This window comes from Maniola hyperantus, chromosome 19 (genome assembly GCF_902806685.2).
Source record: "Maniola hyperantus chromosome 19, iAphHyp1.2, whole genome shotgun sequence".
NCBI classification, from domain to species: domain Eukaryota; kingdom Metazoa; phylum Arthropoda; class Insecta; order Lepidoptera; family Nymphalidae; genus Maniola; species Maniola hyperantus.
Genome location: NC_048554.1, coordinates 1,625,681 through 1,645,336, shown reverse-complemented (window position 1 = coordinate 1,645,336; position 19,656 = coordinate 1,625,681). Strand labels below are relative to the sequence as shown.

The window sequence follows — 19,656 nt, the reverse complement described above, 5'->3', positions numbered from 1 at the left end:
CCGACAATTGTTGTCATAAATAAATTTTCATTTCATTTCATTTTTTCATTTCAATTGATGTTGTCTGTCCACCTAGTGGGGGGTCTTCCACTGATGCGGCTCAGTCAGTTTTAATTTAACATACCTTCAGCAACTTCCACAGTTCCTGTTGCCTCGTCTTCCTGCGTCTTGTCCTCGTGTGGAGCGTCGTGAGTGTCGACATTGCTGACGCATTTCTCCAGCAGTTGTGTGATGGACTTGTTTTCGTTGGCCGCCAAGTCCATGGAGGAATGTCGACCGTGCTTCTTGGTGGGGCTTTTTACCTCCTCCACTGGTTCTATAGTTATTTCCGCTTCATTGAGTAGATTTTTATCTTGACTGAAACGAAAGGAGTCTATATGGGAATATTCTATATAAGAAAAAGGTGACTGACTGACTGACTGACTGACTGACTGATCTATCAACGCACAGTTTAAACTACTGCATGGATCTGTCTGAAATTTGGCATGAAGATAGCTATTATGAAGCAGGCAACCGCTAAGAAAGGATTTTTGAAAATTCAACCCCAAAGGGTCACCTGCGGGTTTGAAGTTTGTGCAGTTCACTCGGACGAAGTCGCGAGCATAAGCTAGTGTCCAATAAAGGCAAAACTTAGCTTAGACTTAGGCCAAATTTAGTGTGTAGTCTTAAAACAGTCTTTTATCACAAAGAACAATATAATTGGTAGGGAACACCTGTTTCAGTCATTCATGCATATGACTTATGAGGAACGATGACGCAAAACGTTCCGAGCGTGTAAATGGAATTTCGACGACATAAGGATGTGAATGAAACTGCCCAATTACAATTATTTATCGATGACTTACTTGTGAGTCTGTATGACGCTGTGCGGTTTGGTGTCGGAGTCCGCTTCACCGTCAGCGGACGTCAGCGCCTGTTCCGTTATCGACGACTTCCTGTCTAGGGAATTTGTACCTACGACAAAAAAGTCAAAGTCACTCAAAGTCAAAGTCATTTTTTTTCATTTACAGACCAGCCCTTGGCTGCGATCAGACCTGGTGCCAAGTGATGATGCAGCCTAAGATGGAGCGCGCTTGCCTAAAAGATGCCTATTCACTCTTGATTTGAAGGTACCCATATTACAATTGGAGGGGAAAACTAATGCTGGAAGGGTATTCCAAATCTTAGCGGTTGGAATCAGAAATGAGGAGGCAAATCGCTTCATTTATTCAAAACTAGACAATACCCACGACTTTGCGTAGATTGAGTTTCAAATATCCCGCGGGAACTCTTTATTCGATTTTCCGCGAAAAGTAGTCTATGTCATGTATGTCTACGGGATGCAAGCTATCCCTATACCTTTTATAAAGATCGGTTCAGCGAATGGGCCTCTAAATATCCCGTGGGATCCACGTGAACAAAGTCGCCGGCATCAGCTATACAGGGCCCGATTATGTGACATCACTACCCACCATATTATAATTAATGCATTTTTTTTGTTGATTTGTCCTTCAATCACGCCGCAAACGGATCGACGTGATTTTTTGCATAGATATATTTAAGGGCTACAGGCTACTTGGTATTTGGTAACCCGCAATATGAGTTACCTCGAGACTTTTACCGCGGTACTCAGAGTCGCTAATCGTTACTTAAGATTGAGTTAAAAAGAGACAGATTTATGTGAGAGACATAGCTATGTCTCGTTTTAACTAAACTTAAGTAACGATTAAGCGACTCTGAAGTCTGAGTACGGCTATTAGTAACTTATGGAGGCGCCGGTACATAAGGGGGTAGCCAACAGCCTCTCTAGAACAAAAATTATGTGTTGGGTATGTCTTGATAGCCATACCCCGCGCGCCGTTGCCGGCACGCGTACCATCGAAGCGGTAAACACCCTTTTGGCATTTCTCTCGCGTCTCTAACACCTTGTACTTGGAGGTCCATGAAAATATAGCGCGATGTAAGAAACTGACAGCGCCATCTAGTGTCGAATGAAAAAACAATTATGTTACAATTAATTCTTCAAGTCCGTCAGTCTGTGTGTCACAGGCATTTTACAAATGTTTCAAGCTATAAAAATTAAGATCCTTATTGATGGATGGAAAGGTATCCTTAAAGTACAACTTACTATGGGCAGCGGTGATTTTCTTCTTTGTTGACTTATCCCTCCTTTTAAGCGAAAATCCAAATGTCGAGAATGTACTAGCAGAGTCCTCTGTAGGGAACTGTGGGAGTCTCATGAAAATCAATTGGGTCATGTCTCTTAGACACTGTTCTGCGTTACGGCGGAGGAGTTCTGTGGATAAAATGCAATGTTTTTACACCCAACTTTGACATGCAGTTCGCTCCAGTAATTTCATTTTTTTTAATATGGTTCGCTAGAGATTTTTATAAAAATGATCTTAAATTACAGAAAGTTAAATTACATGACATTGTATGTAAAATCATTTGAAAGCAAACACTACATGCACATTCACACAATTTACATGTTACAATTATTAACCATATAAGTAAAATTATACAAAAAGTAGCTAAAATCAACTTTCCGAAATAGTGGAAACACAATCATCATCATCATAATCAACCTATTGCCGGCTTACTACTGAGCATGGGTCATGGCTGATATATAAGTCAGTCAATCAGTCAGTCAGGACTTTGAATTTTGAATATATGTATATGTAGATAGATTGATACAAACCAGTCAATCTAGTTTCAAAACATGTTCTGAAACAGCTGAGCATAATTTCACACACACTCTCATCTGTCAACATGGCACCTTCAGGGCTGAGCATGAGTGTTCTGAGCACCTGGAAATATTACAATAAATAAATAAATTAGACTTCTATTTCCGAACTTTACCCAACTAATACAGTATCCTTGAATGTAGATAATTAGTACAATAAAACTAAGTAGCTATATTTAATATTATTAATTAATTAATATAAATTTTTGTCTCTAAATATTGGTACTGATTCTGTGCACACCTAGATTTTAGAGTATTCACATCTTCTTCTTACTAATGCATTTAGAAAAGGACAAATACCTACTTGCAATATCTTCAACAGCACCACACCGTCGGAGGAGTGGTCGGTGCCAACAAAGCGTGCATGGGTGACAGCATCTGCGATGTCCTCCACAGTGGCCGGTACACTGGGGTGGGTCGGATCTGAAAACATTAAGTTTTAAGAATATCAATACTTATATTATTCATCAGAAATTAAAGAAACTCAAACTCAAATCATTTATATTAATTGGGTCTGGTGTCTTGGGTATTATACTTTTTGATTGTCAATTGTGGAATTTGCAAGATTTGCAATGTTGTTATGGTGACAATGATTATTACTTAAAACAAAAGCTACAATACACCACAACAGAGTAATGGAATGATGTGATAGTTTGCATGGATATAGTTAAAGACCTAGAGAGTGACATAGGCTACTTTTATATTGAAAAATCAAAGAGTTTCCTCAGGATTTTAAAATTAGTAGGTAGTATTGTTCATCTATGGCTTTCCTACTGTCTTTTGCCTTTATTCTCTGTCTGAATATAGAATTAATGTTTAAGAGCATAGTCAGTGCAACTCGACTGTAACTTCAGGAATAAATCTAATCTAATCAGGTCTAAAGTATATATCATGTTCTAAGGCCTCTATCTAATCTGGAGAGATGTTATGATTTGGCTAGGGTATGTAAAAATGTTCTATAGAGTAAGTTTGAGGGGCTGGTTTAATCCTATAGCTGGGGAATAGTATTAAAAATTCTTTACATTACTTACCTATTAGTCCATATGAAAGAAACTTATGTATAGATGAAAGGGCAAGGCTTGTGACTGGTCCTGTGGTCTCCTTGCTTCTAATGACCTCTAGGAATGGGCTCAAGTAAGTTGACGGGTCCAACAGACGCAAATCATCCACTTGGTTCAAGATAGTCTTAAGATCTTGAAAGGTTCTCATGAGCACGTCATATTCGTCGTTTGGGAACGAGTGGGAGCCCCATCGGGTGCTCCGGCGCATGGCGGTGACCAGCATGGCCATCTCTCCCTGGACCACAAAAATTCCATTGCCCGGCAAAGACATTATTGCGAATTATCCCCAAAAATATATCACTATCACAACGTTCCACACTTAATGTTTTTTAAACACTCCAAACAGACTACATGTTTTTGAGTAGCTACGTGATAATTTAACTGATATTTCCTAACAATTTAGTTCAATTTTCCACTTAAAACGATGATATTAAAAGCAATTTTTAATCAAATTTAATCACGAAACACGATTCACGAAGCTCATGTTGACAATGACATGTTGACGTTTCAAAAATTTAGTTTTACTACTCGCCAACAGAGGGCGCTGTTGACAATAGACAAAGTTTTTTTTTATTTACCTTTGACAAAAGTTTTGACATGGTAACTTTTTGACCGAACAATCGATATTCATTGATTCGATTAATTCGAATCGCGATTATCTTAAAATTGAATAATGATAACTAATTTTTTTAAATTTTTTAATAGGGCAATATTGCAAAAATGTCGGTCAACCGAGGTTTACCTTTCTGACAAAATTTTCTGAAATAAAGAAATTGTTATATTCGTGACGTTCTGAGAATTAAATTTCTTTGCGTCGTATGTAACTGTAAGTTAAAAGTAAAGTTATTTCAAATTAAAGCGTATAAAATGAATTATTTATGTGAATGTGCGTTGTCACGCGTGCAATGGCTATCGACACAGATTTGTCAATTTGTTCTTTTTGTGTCCATGCAGTTATTCTTAAAAGTGTATCTGATTACGTTGCAGGCATCTCCTAACCTAGTTTAAAGCGACAATGGTTAAGAAAAAGAGACAGAGTGATCCCAGCGAGAATGGAGACGAATCGACGGAGTCTTGCGATGAGACTACGAAGTCTGCATGTCCTCATGTAGCTAGAGCAGTGGAGCTTGCCAAGCTGAAACGAGCCTTAAAAACGAATGGCTTCGAGAAAGAATGCGTTGAGTGCAAGAAAAGTGCTAAAATTGAGGTGGCTGACTCAGATTTTGAGGAAGACCAAACTCTTTGGATGTGCTTACGTTGTGGCTCCCAGCTATGTGGTCGCATGCGAAACAAGCACGCACTGAACCACTTCAACACCCCACACTCTGACCTACATGCAATAACAGCCAACACAACCACCTGGGAGGTTTACTGCTACACTTGCAACAATGAAATCTCCCCTACCAGCTCGAAGAAACTTCACGAGTGCATCGAATATCTGAAGAAACAGTCCACTTGTAACCCTAAACTACCACCAATAGAACTGCCCCTTGAAACACTGAGTCCAAAAATGTTAGAACTGACAATGCCATTAGAAACCGTTATGAGAAATGATAAGGGTAAAGATAAGGCTATAGCGTTGAACTTGCCTCGTGTACGAGGACTAACGAATCTAGGAAACACATGCTTCTTCAACTCTGTCATGCAATGTTTAGTGCAAACACCATATTTGTTGAATGTTTTGCAAGAAATGGCGAACCCAGGGGAGAGATTCACTTTGCCTGGTGGCAAGTTGAAGCTGAAAGGGGAACAGAGTGGGGACGAGGGTAAGGAGATGGATCTTCCCCCGATTACGGGGAAGCTGGCTGAATGGGGACCCCTGACCCGAACCTTGTCTGAGACATTGGCAGAATTACAGGCAGGTTAGTGTTGTTTTTAGTTCAAAACTTTTGTATTCCATTTTTAAATGAGGCCTGTGACTTTGCATGGATTTAGGTTTTTGAAATCCCATGTAAACTTAATTTTCCAGGTCTTTAACTAGGTAACTGTCATAGACTTCTATAATCTAATTTTTCGTTAATTTTAGTTTTATGTTATAAAGTACCTACCTTATCAATAATTAAGGGTTGATTTATTACTGTCCCGTGCGCCCAAGCAATTTAGCGTTCCAGTATGTAGAAACCAAAGAGGTGCGGGTATAATAAAACTGCCATACCCCTTCTAGGTTAGCCCACTTCTGTCTTAGACTGCATTATCACTTACCACCAGCTGAGATTGCAAGGGTTAACTTGTATCTGAATAAATAAATGTACAAATTCTATTCTGTTGTAAACTTCACCGAAAAACTGTTTTTCTGTTTGTTTGTATTTGTCTAGATTTGTAAAAATTACCAAAAATACTTAATATATTAAGAGTTGAAAGGTCAAATAATGCACTCGAAAAATTAAAGTAGAAAGTGTTATTGTGCAATGGTAATGAACTGTTTGTTGAGTATTATTAGATTCAGAATAATCATTATGTATATAATACTAATATTCATGTAAACAATATATTATGTTTTATATATTGTTTAAATATTTAAATGGAGACATAAATGTTTATTCAGTACTCTAGTACTGTAAAACAATAAAAAATACTACCTTTTTCTCGCGACAATGTCCAGGTCTTATAATTTATAGCCTTGGAGATGATGTAGCTATCTGTCTGTGAAAGAATTTTCAGAATCGGGTCTTTAGTCCTGGAGATTACCCCCTATATATACAGGCTAACAAATTTTACCTTTATAATCTAAATATATAAAAGGAAAACGTGACTGACTGACTGATCTATTAACACACAGCACTACTGGACGAATCAGGCTGAAATTTGGCATGCAGATAGCTATTATGACGGCATCAGCCAAGGAAGGGTTTTTGAAAATTCAACCCCTAAGGGGGTGAAATAGGGGTTTGAAATGTGTGTAGTCCATGCGGTCGAATTCGCGAATATTAGCTTGTATCATATAGGAAATAATATATTTCTTGTCCCAACTTACTTTTCAAAATAAAGAATTAGTTACAAGCAAATAAAAACAACTTACAAGTTAATCAAGCTAATTTTCTATATAACGAGGCTAATTGAATAAAAATAAGTGTTTTCAATATCTTAGACATGCAAGGTTACCCAGCTATTAGAACAGCAAATTATTTTAATATTTTTAGGGTTCCATACCTCAAAAGGCAAAACGGGACCGTTATATGATCACTTAGTTGTCTATCTGTTTGTCTCTCGGTCAAGAAACCTATAGGGTAATTCCCGTTGACCTAGGGCAGGTAGGTAGGTCTTATAGCACTAGTAAAGGAAAAAATTCAAAAACCGTGAATTTGTGGTCACATCTCAAAAAAAAATTAAAATGTGTTCCATGAAAAAATAATTAGTATTTTCAACGTAGACATTAGGATGAATGACACGACAATTACCTTTGTTTAGTAGTCTATTTGTATAAACCGCTCAACAATATTTGTATTAAACGTTTTTTATGTGAAAACAAGTAAATAACTAATGAGAAATACAATGATGCCACGAATTCTCAAAATTTGTCTTGCAACTAAAGTTGTATAAAAATCTGTTACATGATAAGGGACAAAAAATAGGTTAGCTGCGTCTCTGTTTATCACATTAGTAACTTTATCTGTGCTCTCATTTTAGTGCGAATGAGAAAGCAAACGTTCCTTTGTCTAGATTTTTTACTCCGTCTACAATTTTCAACTTTCAAAGTAAGATTAATATACCAAATGGCGTATCATATTGTTGTTGTTGTTTATTGTGTGGCTTTTAGTTGTGCCAACACAGTGCAATCCACTTCGCCAATATCGCGTTGCTTAGATAAAATAAGTATCAAAGGAGGTTGCTCAAGGCTCAAAAGGGCTAGAACCCAGAGCCGTAAAACCAGTAAAAAAAAGTAGGTTGCTCAGTTTAATAAATTCATCTACTAGCTGATGCCTGTTACTGAATTTTCCGTGTTTGCGATACAATAGTGGGGATTGGGGTAACCATATAAAAGGGCTTTACCTGTACACTTTAAAACTATTTTTTATTTATTTTTATGCATTATAGGTTTTGATTCATCATGCAAAATGTAGAAAAAATACGACTGTGGTACGAAACCCTCGGTGCGCGAGTCTGACTCGCACTTGGCCAGTTTTTTAAACATTATAATACTATAGAGTCCAATAGCCCCACCTACATTTAGGATAAAATTAGACTTCAGTTGTGACCCATTTCTAAATGCCAATAATACATTTTGTGTGCTAATGTAATATAACAGATAAACCGTTTTGTTTTTCTATTAGCTATGCTAATTGTATTCGAAATTTAAAGGATTCCATACCCGAAGAGTGCCAACAGAGTGCCCTATTACTGAGTTATCTGTCCATCCGTTTGTCTGTCAGCGGGTTGTAGCATGAATAGTATTTTTCAGAGTCTGTAGTGTATTTCTATTGCTGCTATGACAAATAAAAAAAAAACAAAATGGCGAATTGCAAAATCACACAAATTAATTAAAACAAAATGCGACCTATAACTTCATCCGTATTCGTCCATGAGAACTCTTTGATTTTCCGGGATAAAAAGTAGCCTATGTCAGTCTCCAGGTCTTTATCTACCTACCTATGCAAAAAATCACGTCAATCCGTTGCACCGTTGCGACGTGATTGAAGGACAAACCAACAAACAAACATACTTTCGCATTTATAATAAGGGTACTGATTCTATCTTACAAATATTTATTCTCCAAATGGGCATCAGCTAGTTACCAATAATATCTTGTGGCATTAAGTGGGGCACTGAAAGTGTCTCATCACAATTGTTCAGCAAATCAGTTTGTTCACAGTTGAAGGCGGCGTGTACACGCCAAGGAAGCTGCTGTCAGCACTAGTCACCAAATTACCACAATTCGGTGGCGGAGACCAGCACGACGCGCATGAGCTGTTACGGCATTTGCTTGAAGCTGTCAGGTATTCTTGTTTTTCCTTCATATTCATCCTGTCCCCCTACTTAGGTATGTCTGTCTATTCCAAATAAAATGTAGGTGTAACCCCCTTTTGGCAACCAATTTTCTGTCATTATATGGCAAGTGTAAATAGGCATTTTTTATACAAAAAATCGATCGGGTCAAATTGAGAATACCGGCGACAGGTGATGATAATTATGATGATGTAGATACTGCTAAACCTGTGCTGCAGAGGCATATTTAAATTTTGAATTAAAAAAATATTTCAAGATACCTTCTGATTTCTGCTAATACAGCATGGAACCCTATCTATTATGTCTTCTCACCTGACTGACTGATTTACCACACCTATCTACCACTAATGCATAGCTCAAACTACCGGACAGATCGGGCTGAAATTTGGTAGGCAAATATGAGATAGCTTTTTATGAGAAAGGATTTTTGAAAATTCTACCCACAGGGGGGGGGGGAGGAGGGGATATGCGTTTAAAATTTGTGTACCTAGTCCACGCGGATGAAGTCGCGGGAATAAGCTAGTTGTTCTATAAGAGTAGAAGATACATAATATTTTGTATGTCGGGCTGGAAAGTGTTTTCCATTTCAGATCGGAGGATCTGCGTCGGTACCAGTCGGTGATACTGAGCAGTCTGGGCATGAACTCCAAGGTGGACCCCGCCACGGTGGCCGGGGAGGTGCGGCAGAAGGTCAAGTTCTATGGACAGCAGGCTTCTGACACCATGCTGAGGCCTGAGCAGGTGACGTTTTAATTATATTCACTTTTCTTTATAATAACCATAATATTACAAAAAAACTGTCACCTATACCTATACTACTCAACAAAAACACTGTCACTATACACTACTCAACAAATGCTGTCATTATACCTATACTACTCAACAAAAAACTGTCATTATACACTACTCAACAAATGCTGTCATTATACCTATACTACTCAAAAACACTGTCACTATACACTACTCAACAAATGCTGTCATTATACCTATACTACTCAACAAAAAACTGTCATTATACACTACTCAACAAATGCTGTCATTATACCTATAATACTTAACAAAAAAACTGTCACTATGCAGGGTTAAATAAAAAATATCAGAAAGCTCTCGGCACGTAATTGTTATCAATAAAACTAACAGCTTTTGTTCTACGACTTTTTTTAAGAAGCCGACGAACAGATGAGTTGCCATACAATCTAATTATCAAAATAATTTGTAATTGAAGAAAATCTCCAATCTATTATGCGATTATTTGGATTCAAATTATATTTACCGAGGTGCCCACGAATAAACCTGTTCAAAATACTTTTCTAAAAAGAAATCTAAGCGAATTGCGCTTTTGTATATTTTTACGACATAATTGACATGTTTTCTTCCCATTTGTTTGTTGATCATGACGATGATGATGATTGTAGGTGTTCCGTGGTTTCCTGGTGTCAACACTGGAGTGCCAGGAGTGCTTCCACCAGTCGGACCGAGCGGAGTACTTCCTCGACCTCTCGCTGCCGGTCGCCACCTCCCGCCCTCAGCCGCCCGCGCTCGTGAGGAGGAAAACGCCTAACGGTAAGCAATCGTATCACTACCCATATTGTAAATGCAAGTGTGTTTGTTTGTTTGTCCTTCCTTCATGGCCTAACATGATTTTTAGAGATAGTTAAAAGTATGGAGAGAAACATGGCTACTTTTATCCCGATAAATCATTTTTTTTTAAATCTAAATCCACGCGAAGTCGTGGGCATCGGATAGTCATGTTATAAATGCAAAAGTGTGTTTGTTTGTTAGTTTGTCCTTTAATCACTCCGTAACGGGGCAACGGATCGGTCTGATTTTTTGCATGGATATAGTTAAAAAACAAAAAAAAAAAAAGACATGGAGATTGACATAGGCTACTTCTTGTCCCTGAAAATCAAACAGATCCCCACAGGATTTTTAAAACCTAAATTCATATGGACGAAGACGCGGGCACTAGCTAAACTTCTAATACAATTAAATTGTTTGCCAACCCCCTTAGTTAACACTAAACGAACCTTATGGTATACGTAATAAGGTCCAAAACTAATCTTTCAGACGATAACCTTTACAATACGCAAGAAGACAACAAGCCTTCGAAGCATCAGTTGAAAAAGGAAAAAAGATTGGCTGCCAAAAAATTCGGGAGGAAGAACAAAGGTGGTTTTTTTTGTACTAATTTATCCCTGATTGTTGTAAATAACATACATAACTCTAATAACTTCTGTATTCTCGTTATATCCAATATCAACCTATCTGTCGATGAGTTACTTAGCAACATTGTTATTTGTGAAAATTGACGCGTGCTTTATTTTTACGGCGTATTCCTCATTACTGAGGTTTTAAACCCCCACCATTATCACAATGTTAGGCTAGGTGTACCAATTTAATAGTTTTCTGTCTTCATGTTCCCAGGTAACTCAACCTCAACCGACAAAGGCGACGCCAACGGTACGAAGGAAGACGGGAAATCCTCCTCCGAGCAATCTGACGCGGACGTCGAAGATAACCTCGAAGACTTGCCACAAGCAACCAACACCCACACATCCGTAGCAACTCAAGCCGTAACTCATACTGCGTCTAACTTTGCCGCATACCTTATGGAGTCCGGTTACAACTCCGAAAAAGTCATCAGCTCAGACTCAATCCGTACCAGCCCGGTTGATATGGACAAAGAGAAAACGGATAACACCCCAGAATCAACGGATAAGGATAAGGACTTCTCCCAAGCTTCAACGAATACAATCCCCTTAGAAAATAAACCTTTAATACCTTTAGAGAATTTTAACTCCAATCCGGATTCGGGTGTTGCAAGTCCAGAGGCAACGAAACATAATTCAACAGAAACGGTTGATAATGTTGAACTATCACCAATCAATGGAAAGGAATTGGGTAGTCATAGTTCTTTATCCAGCGAAATTAACCTCGATCTGTCAAGTCCCCAACACAATAAACTATCCCCAGTTAAAAGTGATTACGAACGACCAGTTTCCAGAATATCATTCGCTCCTGAATATTCAAACGAGGTTGTCTCTAGAGGTATCAGTGTGCAGGCTAGTCGAGATCTGTTCGAGCACAGCTGGGAGTTCAACAATACCAGAAACGAGGATAATATGCTGTTCCAAGAATCAAATACAGAGGTCACGAACAAGCTAGAAGAATTGAAACTGGATATGGATTCGGAAATTAAGTCGAAACCGACTTGTCCTTCTCCAGTGTTGGCGGAAAGCGTAGACCCTCCTCCAACAGTCCCCAGACGCTACTTCAGCCCTAGCTCTTCCATACGACTCAAACCGGAAGAAAAGAGTATTGAAACAGATATTTCAAGCAGCTACCGTTATAATAACTCTTCTCCAAGATATATCTGTGATGAAGACGAATGCTCCATACAGTCTTGTTTGAGCCAATTCACAGCTCTAGAACTGCTTACTGGCAACAATAAAGTCGGTTGCGAGACATGCACCGAAAGAATCAATGGAAAAGATGGAAAAACCGTATATACAAATGCGACTAAGCGGTTTTTAGTATCGAGTCCACCGGCCATTCTTATCCTGCATCTGAAAAGGTTCCAGATTGGACCTAGATGTATGTTCCGGAAGATGTCGAAACATGTGGATTTTCCTACGATTCTTGACTTAGCTCCGTTCTGTGCGATGGATAAGCTAAAAAAGCTACCGAATGTAGCTCGTGGACAGAATGAGCTCCTATATTCTCTGTATGGCATCGTGGAGCATTCGGGAGGCATGCACGGGGGGCATTACGTAGCTTATGTTAAAGTACGTCAGCCGGTCAAACCTGGTGATCCGAGATGGTGGTTCCTCCCAAAAAGTGCTAATATCCCTGCTCCAGGAAGTGGAGATGCTGATGGGGACTCCGAGTCAGATCTGTCAGGGTACGAGTCGGGAGAAGGGGCAGCCCCGAGCATGGAACCCCCCCCTGGAAAATGGTACTATGTTTCTGACAGTTTGGTGTCCGAAGTTAGCGAGGATAAGGTTTTGCGTGCACAGGCCTATCTACTATTCTACGAGAGGATCTTATAAATCCCTCGAGGGCAGGTCACGAGCTATTCGATCGGCCGACAGTTAAGTCATCCTAGACCAAGTCATCAAGACCAAGGTAGTTCATCCATTCATGCCAATAAAAAGTTTGGTAATATGAAAATTGGTATTACTGAATTTCTGAAAAGACTTGAAACACGATAATGTGTTTCGACCTCGAAATAGATCAACGTTCTCGAGATGTTCAAACTTGTGCTAAAATCAAACCAAATCAAAGAGCTCGTATATCCCTAGTACAAGTTTTTATAGTTTTAGAAAACGAAATACATTATCGAGTTCCTTCATACATCTACAGCGCCATCTGTCGAATAAAAATCGCTGGTCTGGCTGCTGTATCGAATTGTTTATAATATAACCGATCCTTTTATATAATCCTGCAACTACCGGCTGATCGTTTAGTCTAATTTACGAAGTTGTTGAAGTGACGGCCTAGAAAGTGGAATGGTATTTACGAAGACTGACGCTCGGGATCGAGTATAGTGAGGTGCGAGACTATATAGTTTTTTCAATGGCTTTCTTTGATTTTACAAGCGAGTTACAGTAAAACGTGTAGTGTGCAAAGTAACTTATTAGGAAGTGACCGCGAATACTGTTCGTGAAATTAGACGTCAAAGTACCCTTAGTAGGTAGTTTCCACATCTCGAAATCTTAGATAATTTTCGTAAGTTTCTAAAGTTCGAGTTCGTGTTGGGCGTAAATCTACAATGAACGACTTTGTGAAAAGTAACCCACATTACAGATTATAGATAGTCAACATTAAAATAACGATATTTCAGTCCATATTACAATTTTCAATACCTGCAGCAAACTAGTACTAATGGTACGGATAATTAATTGTATCCCTAGTATAAGTTCTTATAGTATTCGAAATACGCTATCGAGTTCCTTCAAAACTGAACTAAAAATCGGTAATACATGTCATCGAAACTCACGAAAGCTATGAGTGTTCGATAATGTGCAAACTTGTACTAGGTGTGTACTTGCGCCGCCGGAATCCAGCGTCTCCCTGCGACTCGTTGATGTAGTCTGTCCACCTAGTTTGAGGTCTTCCAACGCTGTGCTTTCCGGTGTGAGGTCGCCATTCTAGCACCTTATAACCCGTCTATCAGTTTTTCGAGCGATATGATCTGCCCTTTGCCATTTTAGCTTTGCAACCCGTTGAGCTATCGGCTCCTCTGGTTCTCCTACGGATTTCCTTACTGATTTGATTACCATGTTATAATAAAATAACAGGTTCGGTGCTAAGTGGGCTATAATAGGGTCTTGGACTGTAGTAATAAAATGATGTGACTTTTTGTATAGTGGTAGTTTATGGGGCTAGATTTCATTATTAAACAATAATTAAAAGAAACATGATTTTTATTTATTTGTAACATAATTAATTATTAAAGTCACGCTGTACGGAAAGCGAATGCGTAAACGACAAATATTTGTAAATTTTTAACAAATAACATTTTCCAGCAGAAATTATTCTACGTTAAAAAACTTAAAAGCATTTCTCGTTTACGCATTGTGACGTCATTATTCGCTTTTTGTACAGCGTGACGTGAATAATTGTGTTAAAAATAGATAAAAATCATGATTTTTTTAAATTCTAGCCCCACTATACAAAAAATCACATCATTTTATTACTACACTCCAAGACCCTATTGTCATGGGTTTGTTGTTCCTGTACTCATTTAGATGCAACCCTCAGATTTTACGAGCAGATGTCGCGTAAGGCCCTCGTGTCTTATCTATAAACTATTTAAAGAATATTTATACGTACACAACACCCCACATCATTTGTTGCGCGTCTGATCCTTGCCTGTCTAATGTGTATAAAAGTGGTTTCAGACTTTTTTTTTGTAAAGGTGCTCCCACACGCATTTGAATAGAAACTGTTTTGTTTACCAATATATTATGAAGCTTGTAGAATATAACAAAATGGTCTGTCTGTCTGTTTCCAGTATTAAAATATCCCAAAATTTAGATGATTAGTAGTCCCAATTGTGTTCAGTTTATTTTTAATGTAATGTTCTTGAAGTTAACTTTTGTGTTTTAATGAAATAGGAAAAAAATATTAGATTTTTTTTAAATATAAGGCACTCAAAATTTTGTTTTACATTTGTGTTATTATCTAAAGTGGTTTCATTTAGTTTGTGGATGCCCAAAGTTCTTTTTGTTTAAATGCCAATTTTCGTTCTCTTGTGAAACTAATTTAATATTAATTAATCATTTAGACATACCTTAAGAAAAATACCAAAAACAAGCAAAACGACTGTATTTAATTTATTGAAAAATGCGTGAAATAAAATTTAATTAAAAATGTTAGTTAAAGAAATGACCAATAAATAGGGCAGGGTTTGGTCTAAATGTCCGATAAATAGGGCTGGTCTAAGTAAAATATAGTGTCGGTGCACCTTTATTTTATCATTTATAATATTATTTAATTTGGTCGCATAAGTTCTAACACCTTCGGACGTAATTTTTGACCGGTTTTTACATTTTAATACAATTTGCTATAGACGCGTTGTTTCGGCCAGTCGAAAACAAGAAAATGGCCAACAAACACTCAGAGTCGCTTAATCGTTACTAAAGTTTAATTAAAACGAGACAGATAAATCTCTCACATAAATCTGTCTCGTTTTAACTCAATCTTGAGTAATGATTAGTACGGCTGTTAAAGAAATATAAAAAAAACAACTGCACTGTATCCATAACCCAAACTTCTGAAAACAGCAAGTTATTTCGCTGTCCTGTAAAGTTGCTGATGTTGGCTTACGTTGTGTTAGAACTTTAACGACACGATTCGTGAATTGAATTATATTTAACTATGCGAAACGATTTGATAAGATTTAAATGTATCATACTCGAAGGTACGTATTCAATATATTTTAAAATGTGCAATTCAATGTAAATGCTGTTTGAATATCTTGAAATTTCACATTACAATGAACATTTACAATGTGATCTATAAAACATCACTTGTGTTAGGGTATGAAATGTTAGGAAATGCAAAGATTGTCGATCGGCATTATTAAATTCGATCTACGGTATTTATTTTATTTTTTCGAATTATGTAATTTCAATGGTAGTCTTCCATTGAAGTGTCAACATTGTAACGTAATTTCTAGTTTCGGCATAAGTGTATCGTTGACCATTGATTGTATATCTGTCTAGATTACTGTCCTTTAAAAATGGCATACCAACGGCACAGATAAAAAAGGCAACAGTGTGGCTAATTCCGTTGTATACAATCTCTAAACTAAACTAAAATAGCACGTCTTAATCTATTGCTATCCCTTTTATAATGTTGTTTGCGGAAAAGGATAGCACTATATTTAGATCTGTTAATTTAGTTTAGTTTAGAGATTGTGTACAAGAGAATCGGCCTCAATATCTTTGCTTTATTTTTAACAACATTGAATAATTTAAACAAGTTCCAAGAAGCTACCAAGTCGATTTATTATACTATGTGTTAGATAATGTTCGCAACATCCCGGCAAGCTGAGGTGAGAACTGATGTGTAGATGTACCAAAAAAATAATGAGGTCTTAAAGAATTTGTTTAAAACTCCAATGTAACAATCCTGCAAACAGCTGATCGTGGAAATGAATTCGTAAAAAAACATCTATGAACTCGAAGGGCCGTTTGAACTATTGTCAAGTTGCAGAGACTTGCCGGAATTATTGCGGACTATAAGTCCCGCAAATTACTAATGCGCGTGGCCGACATTTTAGTGACGTCAACACTTGACTGAAGTTTCGAGCTGCTGGTATATTTTTACTTAAATATACGTCAAAATGACGTCATTTCGATGTTAATGAGACATGGTTCCAGCGCAATAGCAATTTGTGGGACTTGTACAAAACCGCAATACAAAGAGCCATAGAGAAGAAAAAAGAAAATCGTGCTTTTGACATGAAATTCGACACAAAGTTAAAATGGCGCGTGAGGAGTTAAATTTTACGCGCTATACACAGGTACCTCATATTTTGTCACGTTATATGATTTATCAAACACGCTGTAAAAACTACCAATTTATTTCATCTAGGCAAGTATATATTCATATTCAATGATCGTTTTATAAGAAATATCGATGTATGCCTTACCTTATTTATTACAGTGTGACGTCACATCCTAGTATACAATATAATATTATGTGAACGAAAATGGTCTCATGGAATTTGCCAACGGTTTTTGTGTTTTGGCGGCGGACGGCTATTTCGTCTGTGAACTTTACCGATTTAGTTATTTTTCTGTTAGTTAATAATAATAATTAATCATGTAATGAGCTTATGTTTATTGTGTCCCTTATAAAGAGGTATATATCCCCCCCGAATTGTTTTAAAACTCGCGCCAAATAAAAATTCGATTCAAATATCATTTCTGATACTGTCCGTAGCCTATTCTCACATGGGAAGTTTTTAGCGCGAGTTTAGTCCGAGATTTTGTATTTTCTAAAACGAAATTCGATGTAGACTTCCAAACATCTACGGCTAGCGCCTTTAGTATAATCGGTAAATCGGTAATATGGAATACATTCCAGACTTTACAGATTACGAAATTCGTGAAAAACAAAGTTTTCGAAATGCGCAAAACTCGTGCTAGGTGAAAGGTCGTTTAAAATTACTTTTCTAAATCTTTAAGTATCTATCGTCCTCGGTTGTGTTCAAGATAAAACACAGTTTTTTCCCATGTGAGAATAGACATAAACATAATATGCTTTCTTGCTCGCACATATGCGGTCAATCCACTGTTCGAGTGAGAAAACCGAGTGGTAGTGATACCTACTCTAAATTAATATTTGTATACTCATATTTTATAAATAGGCATCTCATTTTGTGTAATGTAATATGTATTGAATATTGATCCATTCGTTGAGTGCTCAATTTACATACACTGTTCCTGTGTTTGGTTTTTATTAAGTTTGGACGAAGCTTATAGTGAAAGATTAATAAATGGATAAATAAACCATTAGATATGGTCAAGCGAACAAAATTTTTCACGGTTTAGAAATGAAATAAATCAGCGCCACCTCTTAGATACTAATGAACGACCCGTTTAAAATCCATACGTTACTAAGGTTGCATTGGTGCTATAGCACCAGTGAGTCGGTGCCATTTTGTGTGTTCAATAATCCTGTCCATACGAAGTTATATATAAGTCAATGTTTTTTAATAACTTAGATAATATTAGTGAAGGCAAACATTTATTTTGCATAAAATAAAATAAATAAATTTTACATAAACAAATTTTAAATAAAATAAAATAAATAATTAGAAATGAAAAATATCATCTAAACCATTGTACCGAGGCAAGGTGCCCATAACGCTGGCTGCGTTACCTCGTTGAATACCCAGACTAATATGCGAGGTAACTGCCAGCCCTCCAGTCACTCGAACTCAGTGAGACGGGATGACAGATCCTTCAAAAATCATTTAGGATTTCTTAGTAATCATTTTCGCAAAGCATTACTATCGATAAAATTCGTGTGAGATTTGTTATAGCCATTTCTTGTATCTACACAAGCCCGGCTGAGATCCCCACACCCGTCCCGCCCCTCTGTCAAGCTGCGCGGATGTTATATCCGATGCGAATCCGAGGCACATGAGGTATTCTCACGGATGACGGGAAGTGCAGTGCGTAATGGCCGTGTCCGAATGCGTCGGTATAGTAAACTATACACATAACACATAATGTCTGTTGTAATAGCTATCTGCTTGCAAAATTTCAGCCCGATCCGCCCAGTAATTTGAGCTGTGCGTTAATAGATCAGTCACTCGGTCAGTTCTTCCTTTTTATAATTATAGATACAGGCTTTCTGTAGTTATTTTTCACTATAAGCTTCCTGTACAGTAGTTGTTCATTTTAACTGTTTACTATCGCCAGGAGTGGTATGTATTGTGCCGTTATTTTATCGTATTGATTTGTGTTGCATTGATTATGTATTTGATAATTTTGTATATTGAAACAGCTTATAATATTGTGTTATAAACATGTGTATTAAATTAAAAATAATATAGTTTTAAACCTCTGTTGTTGTTTTTCTTTATTTTTAAAAAGCGTGATGTTTAAAAAGGGGCCAGTAAGTGCGTTTCGGCTGTGGTTTAGGTTCGGGGCAAACCTCGCCTTTAGAGCCTCAATAGCTCAACCGGTAAAGGAGTGGACTGAAAACCGAAAGGTCGACGGGTCAAACCCCGCCCGTTGCACTATTGTCGTACCTACTCCTAGCACAAGCCTGAGTTGAGTCCAAGCTTAGTTGGAGAGGAAAGGGGAATATTAGTAATTTAACATGGCTAATATTCTTTAAAAAAAAAAACTATGGCAGAGCCGAGGCGCATCGAAGCGAAATTCTTTGGCGCTTCATACATTGGCGTTACTCGCAAGAGACGATACCGCAGTCGCATGTCAGAATACATCACATACCGAGCACTGCTGCGCGATTGCGGGAGAATGACAGCTACAATGTCACGATCGCAATAATCTCTGATTGGTTAACGCTCGCTCACTATTGGCAACAATGCATTGTTGCAACAAGAATCGCACAAATTCAGCCAATCGGAACAATTGAGATTGTAATAATGATTGATACATGTTTTAGACAATCGCCCTTGGTCTCCCTCAGAATGAGAATTTGTGATATGTATTATCGTATAAACTCTTAAGAACTTTCGTCAGAGAACGAAAATAAAAAATAATATACAAATATTTTTAAATAATCTTTATTCATACAATATAAAAATATAAATTGGTAGCGACCCCTGCGCTCGCTACCTATTGTGCCAACAACAACTGTACAAAGTTTGTACTCAATCGAATGGGTAACAAACAGATAAGTAGGTAGGTACATTTTTATATAGGGAATAATTATTACGAA

General features: G+C 37.5%; 2 protein-coding genes, 1 long non-coding RNA gene and 1 other non-coding gene across 7 annotated transcripts in view; 2 read left to right on the top strand and 2 right to left on the bottom strand.

The window, feature by feature from the left end:
• The window catches only part of garz (Sec7 domain-containing protein garz), a 51,688-nt gene extending 47,426 nt beyond the window's left edge, over positions 1–4,262 (bottom strand). Inside the window, exons 1-6 of the mRNA XM_034979046.2 lie at positions 3,754–4,262; positions 3,027–3,145; positions 2,678–2,786; positions 2,108–2,275; positions 846–954; positions 125–357 (exon numbers count right to left, since the gene is read on the bottom strand). Coding sequence (XP_034834937.2) covers positions 125–357; positions 846–954; positions 2,108–2,275; positions 2,678–2,786; positions 3,027–3,145; positions 3,754–4,054 — 1,039 coding nt within the window. The 5' untranslated portion in view covers positions 4,055–4,262. The remainder of the gene's footprint in view (positions 1–124; positions 358–845; positions 955–2,107; positions 2,276–2,677; positions 2,787–3,026; positions 3,146–3,753) is intronic.
• Positions 1–19,656, top strand: part of LOC138403656 (uncharacterized) — a 94,781-nt gene that overhangs the window by 11,950 nt on the left and 63,175 nt on the right. The gene's annotated exons all lie outside the window — the stretch shown is intronic.
• Positions 1,748–1,880, bottom strand: LOC117991538 (U11 spliceosomal RNA). The gene has a single exon (XR_004674910.1). It is a non-coding gene; the product is annotated as a U11 spliceosomal RNA (small nuclear RNA).
• Positions 4,491–18,813, top strand: Usp16-45 (ubiquitin specific protease 16/45). Of its 4 annotated transcripts, none has more exons than XM_034978767.2 (7): positions 4,491–4,609; positions 4,771–5,645; positions 8,594–8,717; positions 9,318–9,468; positions 10,143–10,290; positions 10,795–10,896; positions 11,152–18,813. In XM_034978767.2, exons 2-7 carry the CDS (start codon positions 4,799–4,801, stop codon positions 12,774–12,776), a joined length of 2,997 nt encoding a protein of 998 aa, XP_034834658.1. In that variant the 5' UTR covers positions 4,491–4,609; positions 4,771–4,798; the 3' UTR covers positions 12,777–18,813. The 4 variants fall into 4 exon arrangements, with proteins under 4 accessions (XP_034834658.1, XP_069360979.1, XP_034834659.1 ...); XM_069504878.1 differs by having other exon boundaries at positions 9,303–9,468; XM_034978768.2 differs by lacking the exon at positions 10,795–10,896.